We start from the raw sequence: 17,381 nt of genomic DNA, 5'->3' as shown, positions 1-17,381 counted from the left end.
AAAGAAAAACTGATGTCTGATCTTGTTTAATGCATATGATGAAATCATTAATCTAAGGTACTCGGGCACGTGTATACATGTGTATACATTCTTTGTCCAGGTGACCTCCTCTGTGATTTTCCTGTATATTCTGTGTGGATTGCAGGGTTTTTTCTGTCAGGAGTGAACAAAAGACTGTTACATAACATATACACAGTACGATGCGTGAGTTTATAACTGGAGCCCGGCAGGATTTTTTTTTTCAATTTGTGTGTACCGGAGTTAGTAAAACTGATAAGTAAATTATAATTATTTAGTAAAAAAAAATCTAGCTAGTTGTATATCGCAAACAGTGCATGTATGAAGAAGAATTTTACTTAATACACTCAATAAATTAATATACCTATTTTGTAAGACTCCTTCTTAAATCCTTTAGTTATCATTTGAATGAACCTTTAGGTACAGTAACTAATTCAGCAAACAAATTAAGGTAAAGTCGTTGTAAATTTTTACAAATCATACCAAATATTCGTACAACCTGAAGTTTAGAGCTAATTCATTTCTTTTTTAATACCACGCCAACACATGTACACAGGAATATTTTTGTTTAAATTCTACAGTTGATAATAACAAGTAAAACCCACTTGGAGTTTGAGTCTAATATAATAATTGTTTAATTATTTACATGCATTTCAGACTTTACTACATTTCAGACTGCATCATGATTCACTGGCGTCAGAAGCAAATTGAAAGTGGGGGAGGGGGGTGGCTAGACTAATCCTCAGAAATATTGAGGAAAAACCCTAATTCCCAAAATTCATGAAATTTCTAATCCGTGTGGGGGAGGGGGGGGGGGGGGCTAGTATGCCTATTACTCCAACTTCTTAATCTTTCAAGGTAAATTTAGGAACAATTACATTTCTGGCGAGAAAAAGTGGAAGGGGGGGGGAGGCTATGTGCCTAATGGTTAAGTCTAACTTTGCACTAAGCCCCCCCCCCCCCCACTAGCCCCCCCCCCCCCCCGGTTCGATGCCTATGTGATTCGTGCATTTCTATACTTTGTATTTACTTTCTGTACTGTAAAGACAGATATTGATACATGTTTATGAAACATGCGCATGTTTCTGTTATAAGATATAATAAGCATTATTTATAATTTTACTGAAGTTATACGTTATATTACAAAATCAGTTTAAAATCCAGCACTAGCCATGTGGTGCGCGTGATTTTAATCCCATTTTTTGAATTTGATTATACATTCGTATACATTTGATATAGAAAGTATACCAAATAATTAAAATTATATTTTGTTTATATATCTCAGTCCGACGTGTACGTCTTACTTCCCGGCTTGTTTAACGCGTTTGTATTTTAATTTCATAAGTATTCTTAACGTACTGTTCATCGTATGACCAATCAGTGCACATGTGTAACTGTAAAATAATTGCCATCAATTCATCGTAGTTGTAAATTCACCGTACGGGTGAACGCTGTTAATCGGACCCCGTTAATTGATCGGCATCTAATTATATTTGTGATTTCTGTGTGTTCATGCAGAACCTGCTCTGTGATGAACATAATATTTTCACACCTCTATATTTTGAATAAGAATATGTCCGTGCTTAGAATCGCGGTGAAAATTGGACAAGTCAAGACTAACTTGTCAGTAAACTATATATGGCTCTATCATATTTAGTTTGGCAAAATCACCAGTACATGTTTATAAAATATAGTTAAAGACAACATCTGATACACATGTCTAATTAGAATTTGTTTAATTTTATTTTACTTTTGTAAACAAACGGTCGGCCATTTTTTTTTTGTTAATCACGTGTTAACAAACACACGCCGATACTTTGTCGTATTTAACCAGGAAATACTGACTCCGACAGTTCTTATTTAAAATAAATATACATGTAAAAAGTATACTATGCGGTAAAAAATGATAATTTTGATTAAACATTATTCATTTTAAACTATCCCAAGATGCACTTTTCAAAGATTTAGCGAGTTCTGATTGGTCAGTATTGGCGCACTTTATGATTCCGAGCGAAGGTTAAAATGGACAAGAAGGTGCTGTTGTAAAATGGAGAATTGAGAAGCATTAATAGCCTCTACAACAAGGAGTAAATGCAGGAACGAAGAACTCATGTCAAGGTAACTTAATTCACAATACAGATACTCCCAATAACATTTTCAAGGCTCTAATTTATCCTTCATTTGTAAACGAGATATCGCGCCATCAAATCAAGATGGCGTCATTTTTTCTAACTTGGTTCGGCATTTTAATTTTTATTACCGTATCTCTTTAAAATATACGTTTTGACTAAGTTAACCATTAACCAACTTTATATGCATGATAATCAAGATTATCCCGGGTATATACATATACAATTATATAAACGCCCCTAATATATGAATGCTTGGTTGGTAAACAAGACTAACAATGAATCTTTCGCACATTATTGTTGATAAGTGTTTCCATTGTTCAAAAAACAATAATTGAATCAAAATGAAAATAACATTGCTTCAAATATAAAATGAATCATTTTAGACCAGATACTTCTGTAGTCATTATATGACATAGTTTAAACAGCAACTGGCAACTGCATAGTAGCTTCTGTATTCAGAATTTTATTCAGAATGCTTTTATTACATGCTAGGCTGAATGTTTATTGTTTAAAAATCTAAATGAAACTTTATTTTTCTTGTTTAAGATAAGTAGAACAGACATAAAGTACAGCCCAGTGAAAGGAACAAGTTTATCGCAAGAAGAAGAATTTTAATGCTTCCACTGTCCAGAACTACTAAGTCTGCTGTAACCATGATGTGATCATATGAGTGCTTCACCGGTCTGGACAATGCTCGAAATCCCCCAAAAAGGCCTATTTCCATAAACTACGACACAGGTTACAACAACAACAGCCAAGGACACTCCTTATTGATTCGAATGGACACATCTCTACGACCCGACTAAACCTCTGCAGAACAAGACTTTTTAACTTTAAAGTATTCTCATTTCAAAAAACCTATAAACTATAAAAGTACTTTTTTATATGATCAAATACCAGTATATTACAATGTCTGTCTGTTAGCTACAATCTTAGAAAATCACATGGTTTTGACTTATTAAATGATTGATTAGACCTTGCAGATATTAACTTTCATTTTCTTAAATAATTTGTTATATTTGCAAATATTGCATAAAATATTAGACTCCATGTAACATATATCCTCACACCTCCAAGTTGATAAGCGTTAACTACTTTTTTTTCCATTTTCTTTGTTTAAACATTTATTGATAACTTAGTTTTTATTTGCAGCAATATATGAACAATTAAGAAACCAATCTTAAATGTAAAAACACTGCATTAGGATATGAATGGATGGGTCATAGAAATGATAAAATACACCAAACAATATTCAATTATGTCGTATATGAAAATATATAAAAACAACATATACCCCATTGTATTACAATTTTTATATAACAAAATTACTTGCATGGAAAGTTGTTTCCATGTGGGTTTTATTTTAATCTGTGTTATATAACTAATATCGGAATTAGCTTTTATATCATAAGTAAAATGCTGGTATTGATGAGATTTGTAAGTAGAATGATCTGTGTGATACTTTGTACTTTATACATTCATGCTACAAAAAGCAAGTACAGTCATTTCATGCAAATCTTTTACAAATTTATGCTATGCTATGGTATGCGATTTTTATGATATGCTATGAGATTTGTATGCTATGCTATGAGATTAGTATGCTATGCTTTGAGAAATTGAAATGAAGGGCTTAATGATATGGTATGCTATGCTATGCTATGGTATGCTATGAGACTTGAACAAAAACGCCTCCATACACAGAAGAGTTCCACACATTTCGAAGTAAAATAATAAGAGGCCAAAGTTTACCACAAATCTATTATGTAAACATTTATTTTTTCAAATAAAACAATTTAAAACCGAGTTAAAAGAATGCTGAACGCTTTGCTATGGTATGAAATGACGAATGCGATTCTATGAGATTGTATGCTATGGTATGAGATTCCAATGCTATGCTATAAGATTGCAATGCTATGCTATGAGATTTCAATGCTATGCTATGCTATGGTGTATGTTGTAAAAGATATGCTTGAACCGACTGTACATGTACATGTAGTAATACTTGACATATATAAACAATGTATATTTTACTTCATGTATTGGATTTAAAAATATTAATGTAGGTAAAGTAGTGAAATGTAGGAAGGTAAACCGTGTGTAAAGAAAATTATTCATCAGGAATAAAGTGTGTTGCACTCAGCATAATTAATTAAATGTGTACATCATATGTTTGCACATGATTTGACAGACTGCTCCATTGTTAGCTTTTTATTGGCCAACAAGCTTTTCATATCTCCCTCTGGGTCATCTATTAAATACTGACAGGCTTATGATATTAAAATCTGATCAGTTGGTACATCATGGGTGGAAATGAGAAGTTCACTTTGGACTTAATGGATTATCAAAAAATGATATCAAATCCTGTTCTATTGTAAAACATTAGATTATATTACTAACAAAGAAAAGGTTTATCCCAACTTGTAAGTGGGTAACTTTGACTTCATTTTGGAATTTATTGACATACATATTCAAATCAAATCTGGGTCATACCTCTATAGTCAACTACTATCTTGTAGTGTATTTTTTTTAAAAAGATGGATACTTTAGACTTTTCAAAAATATTTTATGGTGTACATATTCATTGTAGTTCAAAACAAATTGAGACAAGTGTATCATGTTCATGTAACAGTGAAGTTTTCTTTGTTTATTCATGTACATGGAGTTATTTTGTAAATTGCATTAATATTTTTAAAAAAGTAAGATCTTTGTTGCATTTTTTAAAGGAGATTTGATAGGCATTTAATCGAGATGAAAAAAATACAAATGTAAAGATTTCTATTGGATTTTTTTTTCTTGTGCAATTTTATCATTTTTTAAATAAAAGAAACAATTTCAGATTTTTGAACAAAATAAATTTGGAACTGTTTGAAATTGTTTTGTTTTTACATAAAGTAGAAACCTTGCTCAGCTTTTGTGAAAGCAAAAATATAAAAAGTTTCAGTAAGTTTCAGTTGCGGAAATCCTTTGTAAACAAAATGTATCCCAATTGTATATGGAGGTTGAAACTATGCAGAAACTTCAAGTTTCAGTAAGTTTCCGTCGCGGAAACCATTTGTAAACAATATGTATCCCAAACGTATATGGAGATTGAAACTATGCAGAAACTTCAAGTTTCAGTAAGTTTCCGTTGCGGAAACCATTTGGATTCATGGACAGCCTAAGTTTCAGCACTGCGGAAACTTAATGAAACTTGAAGTTCCCGTGCTGAAACCTGGCGGAAACTTAAAGTAACCTTAAGTTTCTGCAGAGTTTCCAAAGAGTTTCCACAGCGCTGAAACCAGATATTTCATCCAGTGAAATGTAAGTTTGTTTATATTACTACACACATTATGTCATACACTCATGCGATGCTCAATTGATATAATCGTAAAATTTACTTCACACAGAAATGAACGAATATACCTTCCTGCACGTTTATATAAGAATATGAGTTAAAATGCTTGTGAATTAGATTTTCAAGAATTCAAAGGTAGTTTAAAATTACTACAGTGTGTCAATGTCTTTTTTTGATATTGTATAAATGAAAGACTCAAAGGTTTTTAGAAACGTCAAATAAAAAAATCAATTAGCCACGATGCTTACTTGAATCCTGTCTTTTAGTGAGTTCTTGCATTCTTATATATATATTATTTCAAACGGGGAAAGAAAGTTATCCATAGTTTATAATACAAACTCACATTATTTATGTACAACAAAATGATTGTTTCGTAATGTAAAATCGTCATTTGCATATCTTCAGGTCAAATATTGATGTTTTTAAAAGATATTTTTTTTTATTTTTAACCGAATTTGACAACCTTTTTGGCCCCAGTATTGATTTATGTTTTGTTATTTAAATAGGAAATACCTTTGGTTCCGCTATTGTTTTTTGCATTCATAGGTTCAACAAATTCTCGTCAAATATTCATTGGGTTGCTTGGATAGTCATATCATAACTTCTGGTCACCACTAATAGTATTTCGGTCACATTTTTGAAAAAAATAATTCAAATATACACTATATTAGAATTCTTGTAGGTTTTTTTTCTATCTTGTAATTTGAATTCTTCATGGAATCCCACTTTTGGTTTGGTTTTTGATTTATACCAAATATTATTTGATTTTAAAAACAAATTGTTTGTTACCTGAATCACACAGGTTACCTATAGCAATTGGTATCCGCTCGTCATCGGGCGTCCTGCATTAAATATTAAAAATTTTAACTTGTTAAAAATTCATGGCTTATTCTTTTTTTAATATAATAAGATATCTCTTTGAGATGAAAAAACCCCCATAAATTGTAAATTCTATGACTGGTGTACTTTCGCACATCTGAAAAAAACCCTCAATCCATTGTTATTTAGACCAGGAAGACCTCTACCAAAATTGTAAATTTTATGTCCCTTCCTCTCCCCTGGGTATACGTAGGAGTGTTGATTTTAGAGCTGGGCTAAACTTGTCATAAAATACCAATGTATATAATGTTTAAATTCTTCTTCTTTACTTCTACTCATTGAGTGAGACTGACTCCAGATTTTTGCAATTGAAAGAAAAATGCTTGTTTTAAGAGTTTATTTTTACGCAAATATTGCACGTCCTTAAGTGCAGTCATCTTTCATGTCTCCATGGGTTTTGACTACACTGGGACAAACATTGCCAAATAGTGTTAATGTAATAATGTTTAGGAGTCCTCTGCACAAACTGACTGCCTGTTCAGAAAGGTCTCTACCAAAATTGCAAATTTTATTACCAATGTCGTAGGGGCCTGACTGAAAAATATGGCTATAAAAGTTACTTTGGCCCCAAATGATTAAATCATAATATAATTGTACATAACTTTTTAAAATATTCTTTAGTTCTAATGACACTTAATACAAACTAAATTCATGTTTCTAAAAACACTAAAAAAGTTATCTTTAAATAGTAAATGTCATGACACCAAAGGCATTGGATTTAGCTTTAGTTTGGAAATAGGATATTGAGTATTCAGTGTTTATAATCTTTTTTGCTCTAATATTGAATTCAGATAAAAGATGATTATACACATTGAAATGAGAGAATAAGCAGTTTATCAAAGTTATGGTTATATATTATAATGATAACCCTTGTTTAGGCTAGATTTCAGTCTCTGGAAGGTTGATGAGCAAGGTAATGAGTTCATTTTTTTGGTTACCCGAGTCACTCAGGCGACCTATTGCTAAAATAATTGGTCTTCGTCCTTGCCTCGTTCGTTAATAATTTTACTTTTTTAATTTCTTTTTGAAAACTTCAAGGCAAATTGCTAACATTTTTCGTTTCAAGCATTTGTATGATAAGAGAAATCTTAATTTTAAAATTCATGGCTCTAACATCCCCTGCGGGCCACAGGCGGGGCAAAATATGAAAAGAGCCAAATTTTCAAAAGTCTTCCTCTCTACTCCCACACAGGTGAGGAAAAAACTGAATGCTTAGTTATGATGTCAATGACGAGATTTAACAAAGATTGTGAAATTCATGGCCTCTGGGTCTGGGTTCAGGCTCTAGAGTGGGGCAGATTTGGCCATAAAGTTAAAATGCATTAAATACTAGAAAATCTTCTTCTTCTCTATTCCAATATTTATTTGAATAAAACTTAATGCATGTTTATGATGTCCGCGGACTCCTGTACCTAAATTGTGAAATTCATGACCCCTGGAACAGGGGTTTAAGACCTAGAACGGGGCCAACATAGTCATATAGATTTAAATCTTAGAAAATTTTCTTTACTCCCACCATGTGGAAAATACTGAATGTATGGTTACATTTTTGTATCCATGAACTCCTCTACCTAAATTGTGTATTTATGACCCCTGGCTCAGGGGTTCAGGACGTTAGGAGTAGGGGGGGGGGAGGGCAGCATGGTCTTTAAGTTTTAATGCATAAATGTTTAAAAATCTTCTCCTCTACTCCCACACAACTAACTTTATAGTTATAAGTCCTCTACTAAAACTGTAAATTCAATGTTCCCTGGATTTTGACTAGGGTTCGGCCAAAATGGATTTATAGTGTAAATGCATATAATGTTAAAAAATGATCATCTCTACTCCCAGAGATCTGTAAGGAAAAGTGATTTCATAATTTTGTAGACCAGGAAGCCCCTTACCAAAATTATAAAATTCATGTCCCCCGAGGACTCTAGGGCGGGGCCAAAATAATCATATCATAATATTATTGCATTAAATGTTAAAAAAAAATATTGTTAAACATTGCTGGTACGGAATAAATACTGATGGCATATAAAGAAAAAAAATGAAAGCCATCTATCAAAGTTTTAAATTTCTTGTCTCCTGATGTAGGCATTTGAATCTAGGGTGTGACAAAAACACTGATATACTGTATAGTTTAGGTGTTCTTTTTGCAGAGTACGGTCAAAATGTCATTTAGTGTTAATGTATATAAAATGTTTATAAAAATACGTCTACTGACACAGAATAAAAACTGCCTGCATATTAAAAAAACAAACCATTAAGCTGTCATCTGTAATATTAGTAATATTTTTTGTCACATATAGAAAGGCAAGGGTTATGGGTATATATTTGTCTTATAATTTTATTCTGCCCAGGAACTTCAATGAATTCATTCACATGTTTAGAAAAGAGAAGGAATGAAGCTGTCTATCAAAGTTAAGATATTGTGGAAACATTTGATGAGAGTTCAGGGATAACAGTTTATGGAGTTAACTTCCCTTACGTTCCATAATGGAATTATTTTCCATTGCTTTTTAATATTTAGTAGTTAATCGTTGAATATAATGTACATATGTAATTAGGAAGTTCAAAGGAGTTATGCGGGTCTAAATATCATTTAAAACAAAAATACTTTTTAATATTTTTTAATGAACAAGTATACTTTTTGATAGAAAAGTAATAACTAGTATTTTAGACACCTTGATTTATTTTATTAATGAAAAAAAAAATATACACATAAAACCTTTCTCGCTAATTAGCTGAAAATGGAAATTGTAGTATTAAAGTATTTACTATCAGAGCCTTGCACCCTTTCAATATCAGGTCATACACTCTAATATGATTTTAAGGTTTTTTTGCTGAATTGTAGGTTTCATAGTCCTTTGTGAAAGATTTCGTGTAGGGAGGTGGTCTTAATTACAATATTAAAATTCTTCTTCTCCACAATGAAATTAGTTGCATATATAAGTCTCCTTGAAAAATTTGGATATGAGCTATGATACTCGGGTGACAATTAAGGCCTACTTGCCTCTTGTTTAAATAAGCTGGCATTAAAATAATTAAAGGCAAATTTTAGAGAAAATAATACCATTTTTTTTAATCATAAATGTTACCCGAAGGGATTTCTATTCGTTCACAGGAATGATGGTGGTTTAGTAATATTTTTATAATAATGTAAGGCTATGGTACTCAGGTGAACATTCAAACATGCTGGCCTCTTGTTTTTGTTTTTGTATTCCGATCCAAGTACACAATCTAAATATGTACTTATCCCTTTTTAAAAGATAAGTCTGTATAATATATTTTTGGACTTTTTATTTAGAGTCAATATATATTCCAAAGAAAGCCTTTTTGGAGTCAACAGATTACAAGACTTTGGGAATTTTCAGCTTCAGAAATATTGTGATTGTGCTACAGAAATCCATTCAAGTGAAAACTCTATTGCTAACCACTTCACAGCGAATTGTTCTATTGCTACGCCGGCAATTCTATGTTCTCAGCAAACAACTACACAGAGATATACATCAACATGCAAACGTTACCAAGATCGATTCAAACGTGATGTCAATTTAGAAGATGACGACAGTGATGATGTCATGGAGGTTTTTCCCCTCAAACTAGATCCGAGTTTTGATCCAAATTTCATTCCACCTGTAATTGATTATTGATCTTCATTTGATTTGATATCTTATATACAATATTATAATATAAATTGATAACTGAAGTACATGTATACAGTAATCCTTCAATTGATCACTGATATTTTAGACTCCTACTTGGAAGAATAATTGGACTGAATCTTCTGCACGTGAATACTGTGAAAATATGATGCTAAATGACCCAGCTCAAATTGAGTGTCAGAAGTACATCCCCATGGACAATTCCACAAAAATTGCGATAGAAGATTGTATTCTTGACATAAGGGTAGGTACAAACGTAACTAAAATCTTATGGAATAGATCTCTCTCTCTCTCTCTCTCTCTCTCTCTCTCTCTCTCTCTCTCTCTCTCTCTGTGAAATAATAATTAGGAATTTTATCTCAATCTCAATCTATGATTTTATATTTCAATCATATGTAGGATAGTGGAACAACTGAATTTTCTAGCTTAACCAGAGAATCATTGGACCACCAATGCTATGAACAAATTAAAATGTATGAAGTTTTTCATGAACCAGAGGATTTTCAAGAAGTTTCTGTCGTACAAAAAATCGGTCAACTTGTTTGTCCAAATAACTGTTCTGCTAATGGCGATTGCAACGAAGGTATGCAGTTCAATAATTCAGTTTTTGCTCCTGATACGATAATAAATTATCAACGTGACATCAAATAATCAAAACGCTTGTTTATGTTTTAAACAGTCTCTCAAATATCAATAAATTTAGTGATTTATGATTCAAAAACAATTCTTTAAAAGAGAGCATTTAATACAGAACGTTTACACAGAATAGAGTTATCTTTAACGCGTTTATAGAAGTTTATAAAAGCACGTTGATGATATTTTACAAAATTGATTGATATTTTGGGTTGAATTTTTAATCCCAAATACAAAGTTTAATCATATGACATGATTGAATTTTCATAAAAGGCAGACCGAAACAAAGTATTAGATCTTGTAAGGAAAGAAACCTTAAATATTTTATTTTTATGTTCAAAATCTTAGTTTGATTTATAAAATTTAAAAAAAAATTTAACTACTAAATCAGTTGGAATGAAATACTATGTTAATCCATTGCATCATTATAAATTAATGTTTATGTGTGTTTTTCTATTTCAATGCTGTTCAGCGCAATTCAAAACTCTTTTAAAAGATAAAGGAGTATACGTTTGGATTTGGCAGGAATTTAGGTGCACAACAAAAGTAAAAAAAAAAAGATCAATTATTTGTTGACCTATTTTGCATTCAAACGTTATCCGGTTTTACAAGGACGTGGATATTGGTATAAAACGGTTACAATGCATTTAATTTTATCAACGTATGGGTCTGAATATAGCAACACGATCGAACTGATGCAAAATCCTACTTATTACACCTGTTTTTGAATAATATTGTCGTTTTGTGGTCATCTTTTCACGATTGAAACGCGTAAACATTTAATTTTTCAACATTTATGAAAAATGCTGCTTTCAAACTAAGATGGAGAGTTGACAAAAGGAAACCTTTAAAGTAAAAATTTGGAGGAAAAAAACAAAGTCTAAAGATGTCACAATATTGTTTTACATACTTTTTTATGTCACATACAGAATTAGTCTTAAATGGCTTACTTGATACTTCCTTGATTTGTATATACCTTTACAATAAATTATTGTGTTTAAGTTAAAATCCTATTAGCATAATCTCTTTCTAACTACTAGTATATTAATTTCTAGGTTTTTATTTGAATGTACCGTTGGTTTTTTAAAAATTTTTCATTGCCATTTCAGCTTTGGAATACCGGTTACAAAATTTCACACAATTTCTAAATGTTTGTCTTATTTAAAGATTAAAAGGCTTAAAACTTCTGCTCTCTGACAGTCTAGATGTATACTTTGAGTGGGTTTTCCGGCGAAAGATAGGTCTTGTGTTTGATTTATCTCTCTCTCCCTCTCTCTCCCTCCCTCCCTCCCTCCCTCCCCTCTCTCTCTCTCTCTCTCTCTCTCTCTCTCTCTCTCTCTCTCTCTCTCTCTCTCTCTCTCTCTCTCTCTCTCTGATGTTTTAATAGTAGAGATATATTTTAACTTCCAAAAATAAAAGTAATGCATTGCAATATACAAGGAATCATTTTTGCTAAAGCTGTGAAAAATCGAGGTGATAGACATTTTATCACTATTGATTCATGCAGATAATTTCTGTAAACGGTCTCTTGTATTGTTTAAGTTTATCCTGTGTTGTACAAAAATACTCAGTTTTTTAAGTGACCTGAAGTGCATCGTTAAAGAGACATTACAGCTAAAAACACATGTGTGAATAACTTCAGAGTTACCTGTTGTATCGTTAGGAAATAAGAAATAACGTTGATTGTAATAATTGAAATACATCAAAATCCCTTTCACTCACCTTATTAACGTGAAACTATGAGCTTCCGGAAATTCAAGGGATGTACAAACCAGAATAACCATATATCGTTTATTTGTACACGTGGAGTTTGATTGACAGTAATTGACACGTGCTGAAAACTACAAGATATTCATCCAACTGCGGTCATCATGGTATACGAGGTTTTCTTGATAATTTATTTTTGGTGTACCAATTTTGGTTCATTTGTGTAAATGAGACCCTTTGAAGGGTTATTTGACATACATGTATTTATGTCTGATCATTTAAGAAATAAATAGCAATTTAAAAAGTTCATCGGGATATGAAGTGTTTAAATTCTGTGAAGCCCGAAGGGCTTCTCAGTAGATTTGAGCACGTACCAACCAATTTCATATCCTGGTGAACTTTTTATCATTACTGTTTATTACTTATATTTAAATTTAAAATATACAAACTGTTCAGAACTGTTAAAATTACCGAGATTTCATGTTTACAATCACCCAAGCGATAAGCGCGTGCAATGATCATTGTGACGTCGAAAAAAAGTCTATTCGGAATTGAAAGTTTTCGCTATTCTTTAGGTTTATATAAGGAAACATATTTGCAAAAGTAAATATTTTAAAATATATAAGTACATGTACGTGATCAAATCTACTGAGAAGCCTTTCGGGCTGTACAGGCTTTGATCACGTGACCAACCAACTTCATATCCATGTGAACTTTATAAATTGCTGTTTATTTCTTAAATGAACAGACATAAATACATGTATGTCAAATAACCCCTCAAAGGGCCCCATATACACAAATGAATCAAGGTTGTAGCAACTCCTATAATAAACACGCAAAATACATGCTTTCAAATTATTAATTGTGTTTTTTTTTTAAAACTTTGAACAATTATTACTTGGGAGAAGTAGATAAGACATACTTTTATCAACAAACATGTCCAGTAGAATCTTTGCGAGCCCTGCATGTGTTTTGTTTACAGTAAATACGCATGCGCAATAGTATAGAAGGCTGAACCCCGTAACACGTTGCGATGTGATTATATGTATAGGTTATACATAATTATTAATTTTAATGAACTAATTAGATTTATTTCATTGAGAGATTGTAATTTTCTAAAAGTTTATACATTCATGAGTAGTACAAAAAATACCGAACAAGATATGAATTTTTTCAAGTCGTTTTTCATAAAGACTTTTTCAATAGTACAGTGGTCTAAGCATAATAGAAGTCATTCTTTTCTTTTTTAAGAATTTTCAACTTATAATGCTTTTAAAAATACATCACAAGGTTGATTATCAGAACTCCCATAAACGCATTCTTAACATTTGTTTGCTTAAAGTATATAATTATGTTAGTTACATTTATTTACAAAAGTATAGATATTTATTTAAATTAAACATTGCATATATTTGTTTACCGTCCATTATTTTTATTCAGGAGCTATTACAGTGTTGTATCCTGTTAATCTAAACTAAAATTTAATTCTTTGAAAAGGAATCTGCAAATGCAATGGATCATATGCTGGTATCGACTGCTCCCACGACAGATCGACACCACCTTCCAATTTAACGTTGCCGGAACAAGGATTATGCAAAACAAGCAAACGAGCATGCGCGAAAACAAACGTCTATGGTGTCTTTATATCCCAAACTGTTTTTGCAAAATTGGAGGAATTTAAGGTAATTAAAATGGGATACTTTAATTTGTAAAGTTCTAATTGTCTTTTGTTTTAGTTCACCTGAGCCGAAGGTTCAAGTGAGCTTGTCTGACCATCCGTTGTCCGTCGTCCTTCTATCCATCCGGCTGTCCGTCTGTCTGTAAACTTTTCATATTTTGACTTCTCTAGAACCACCTGGCTAAATTTTGAATTAACCAAACTTTGAATAAAGCATCCTTCTTGGAAGGGGATTCTGAATTGTTAAAATAAAGGATACAACTATTTTTAACAGGGAGGTCATTGCAAAAGAGTGAGAGAATAGGGTATACAAGTATGTCTTTAAAAATCTTTTTTCTGAAGAACTACTGCACCAGAAATGCCAGTATTTAAGCCAAAGTGAAAATTCATATTGTTTAAATCGTTACCCTCGTAATAATCAATATTGGGGCCACAAAAGGAGTAACATAAAATAAATAGGGAAAATGTTTGAACATCTTCTGAAGAAGAACTACAATTTGTGATATAAATGTACTATGCAAGCATCCTCATACAATGTAATTTTTTAATTGTTGAAATAGTGATACCTGGACTAATACTAGGGCCATAAGAAGGATTTTTAAAAGTTTGACATAGAAATATATGGGGAAAGTGTTTAAAAATCGTCTTCTTAAGAACAACAATGCTACAGTAATTGAGATAAATATACAAGCATTCTCATAAAATGTAGATTTTGAATTGTTAAAATTATAGTGACCCCGTACTAATACATGGGGCAAAAAAAGGGATTAAAGTTTGCCATAGAAATATATATAGAAAATTTTAAAATATATTATTCTCAAGAACTACAATGCTACTATTACGATGCAAGCATTTTTAGAAAGGGTAGAGTCTAAATTGTTTAAATTGTGATCCTTGACTAATCCTGTGCCCCCCCCCCCCCCCCAAAAAAAAGGTTCAATGTTTATCTTTGAAATATATTTGGAAAATATTATAAAACTGAAATAAAATGTTACAATGAACTGTTGTTTACGTAGGCGATGTGAACCATGGGCCTCCTTTTTTATAATTCCAATTTTTTTTAACCTTTCAGCAAAAAACTGGCTTCTCAAGCAATGGACAATATATTGACAATACTAGTACATACCAAAATACTTGAAATATGCCACAATAGTTGTTTAAATTGAAACATGGTTTTAAGACACGTATTCACTACTTATCTACTTATTGTATGTTTTTATATACATTTTATAACCTATGCTAGCTCCAATTAATCTGACAATAATAGACACAGTGTCTTGATTATGTGAAAAAAATATATATGAATATGATTAAATAATTACATGTAAATATAAATATATAATGAAATTGTTTAAATATCAATAACTACAATGCTCTAAAATTTATGAGATTACTATGCAAGCATCCTGAATAAATGTAGCTTAAACATTGATAAAATCGTGACCACCGGTCCAATACTGGCATTCTCTCTCAAAATAACTAGATTCTAATTTTTAAAAAAATTGACCCTTGGTCTAATACTTCGACCCAAAGAGAGGTTCAAAACTTTACTGTAACACTGAAATATAGAGGGATGGATCAAGTTTAAAAATATCTTATTCTCAAGAACTAACATGCTAAACTTTGTGTAATTTCTGTGCAGGCGTCTTAAGAGGGTGTAGATTCTAAATCGTTTGAATTTTGAGCCCCAAAAGGGATTTTAAATTGAAGATAATAATATGCAGAGAATTATTTTTAAAATGAAATAATATGAAACGAACTATCCGCAGGTAAGCGATATGGTCCATGGGCCTCTTGTTTTGGTTTGCTATTTATGAAACAGTTAATGTTTCGGGATTTTAAAAATGTTACACAACTTTTTCTTTGCTATGTCACTGCAAAAATATTACTAAGTAAAAGACGGTTTATAACAGTGCGTTCAAAAGTGTTTTGAGTACGTTACTTAAATTAATGTATTATCAATTTTACAAGCTAAGTATAGAGGTTTGTTATGATGAATTTGTATGTCATATGATTTTAGAAAAATCTTGCTATTTGGACTCCTACATGTACCTTCCTTCCTCGTCTTTTGTGATATATACACATCTTCATAAAAGTTACTATCAATTATAGTATATATAATATTTTGATGAAATATGAATACATTGAAAACTAGATATTAGTAAACAGTGTCTGTTTTATTTACGCAATATATTTGTATATAACTGACACACACATATTTATTCGAACACATTTAAATTGCTTTACTAGATAACAGATTCGGGAGAATTAAAAACTGTTTCAACCAACGTCCTCGAAGCTAATTATATAAATCCTACGATGATACGAGTCACTTTTCCAACCAACTACCGAAAAAGGCGAACACCATTCAAAAACGTTTATGCAAGTGGTTTTAATATAAGTTTATCCTATGATGAAATAAACTATAGCGATTCCGTGACATTGGTCATCTACAATGACTTATGTTATAGCTGCATTGCATCGCCAATGGAATGCAACATGACGGTAAGGAAACACCATTGTTGACCTTTCATATTTCATAATGAATTAAAAATGTACGTTTCAATCATATTCGCATATTAATAAGATAATTAAAGTCCAACCTGTTGTTGTTATTCATTATTTTTTCATTTTCAATTTTACAATATACGTAGATATAATTAACATGATTTCTTCCGAAACTAGTCTGCATGTAACAAATTTCCCGGAACAACAAATAAAGCAAATCACTCTGGCAAAAACGGTAAGTAAGATATAATACAGTAACAAATATTATATAATACTGTTGTTTCTACAACATTTGAAATAGGTTTTTTTTGTTGTTGTTTTTTTTACAGAAAAGAGTTTTATTTACTTAACTGCGCCAAATATTTCCAATTTCACCCTGGATCATTGGGATTTTTTAAATAGAAATTACCTGTAAGGCACTGGCTTTAAGCTTTGGTAAAATGAAGGGTAACACAACAGTACCCATTTTTTGAAGATTTAGACATAATTAGAATAGGAATGGTAAAAAGTAAAATCTTTGTCTTCTTGACTAGTGATTTTAAACGTTTTATTGCAATTAGTTTATTTCAATCACCCAAACACCCAATAGGCATTCATACTTTGTTGTAGAAATATTTCTATATCCTAAATATGTATCTTGGTTTTCTTCAATTTGCAGACATCTTCCTGCCTTTGATTATCGGCCTTTGTATTGTTTGTGTTCTCATCATTGGTACAATCACTACCTTAATTTTAATGAAACGAAGACACACAGGTCAATTTAGGTAAATTTAAATATATACAAAGTAAATCGACCTTTGATCATCTATATTTAAAATCAAACCTAGAAAAAATGCAATACG

The 17,381-nt window shown here is 31.4% G+C and overlaps 1 protein-coding gene across 1 annotated transcript in view; it reads left to right on the top strand.

Annotated features, from left to right (window-relative positions):
- Positions 1-17,381, top strand: part of LOC128162463 (uncharacterized) — a 33,304-nt gene that overhangs the window by 15,400 nt on the left and 523 nt on the right. The window contains exons 11-17 of the mRNA XM_052825677.1: positions 9,656-9,986; positions 10,102-10,257; positions 10,413-10,596; positions 13,851-14,035; positions 16,282-16,536; positions 16,717-16,774; positions 17,198-17,303. Coding sequence (XP_052681637.1) covers positions 9,656-9,986; positions 10,102-10,257; positions 10,413-10,596; positions 13,851-14,035; positions 16,282-16,536; positions 16,717-16,774; positions 17,198-17,303 — 1,275 coding nt within the window. The remainder of the gene's footprint in view (positions 1-9,655; positions 9,987-10,101; positions 10,258-10,412; positions 10,597-13,850; positions 14,036-16,281; positions 16,537-16,716; positions 16,775-17,197; positions 17,304-17,381) is intronic.

The sequence above is a fragment of the Crassostrea angulata genome, chromosome 9 (assembly GCF_025612915.1).
Source record: "Crassostrea angulata isolate pt1a10 chromosome 9, ASM2561291v2, whole genome shotgun sequence".
In the NCBI taxonomy this organism is placed as follows: domain Eukaryota; kingdom Metazoa; phylum Mollusca; class Bivalvia; order Ostreida; family Ostreidae; genus Magallana; species Magallana angulata.
This window is presented reverse-complemented; position numbering and strand designations above follow the sequence as displayed.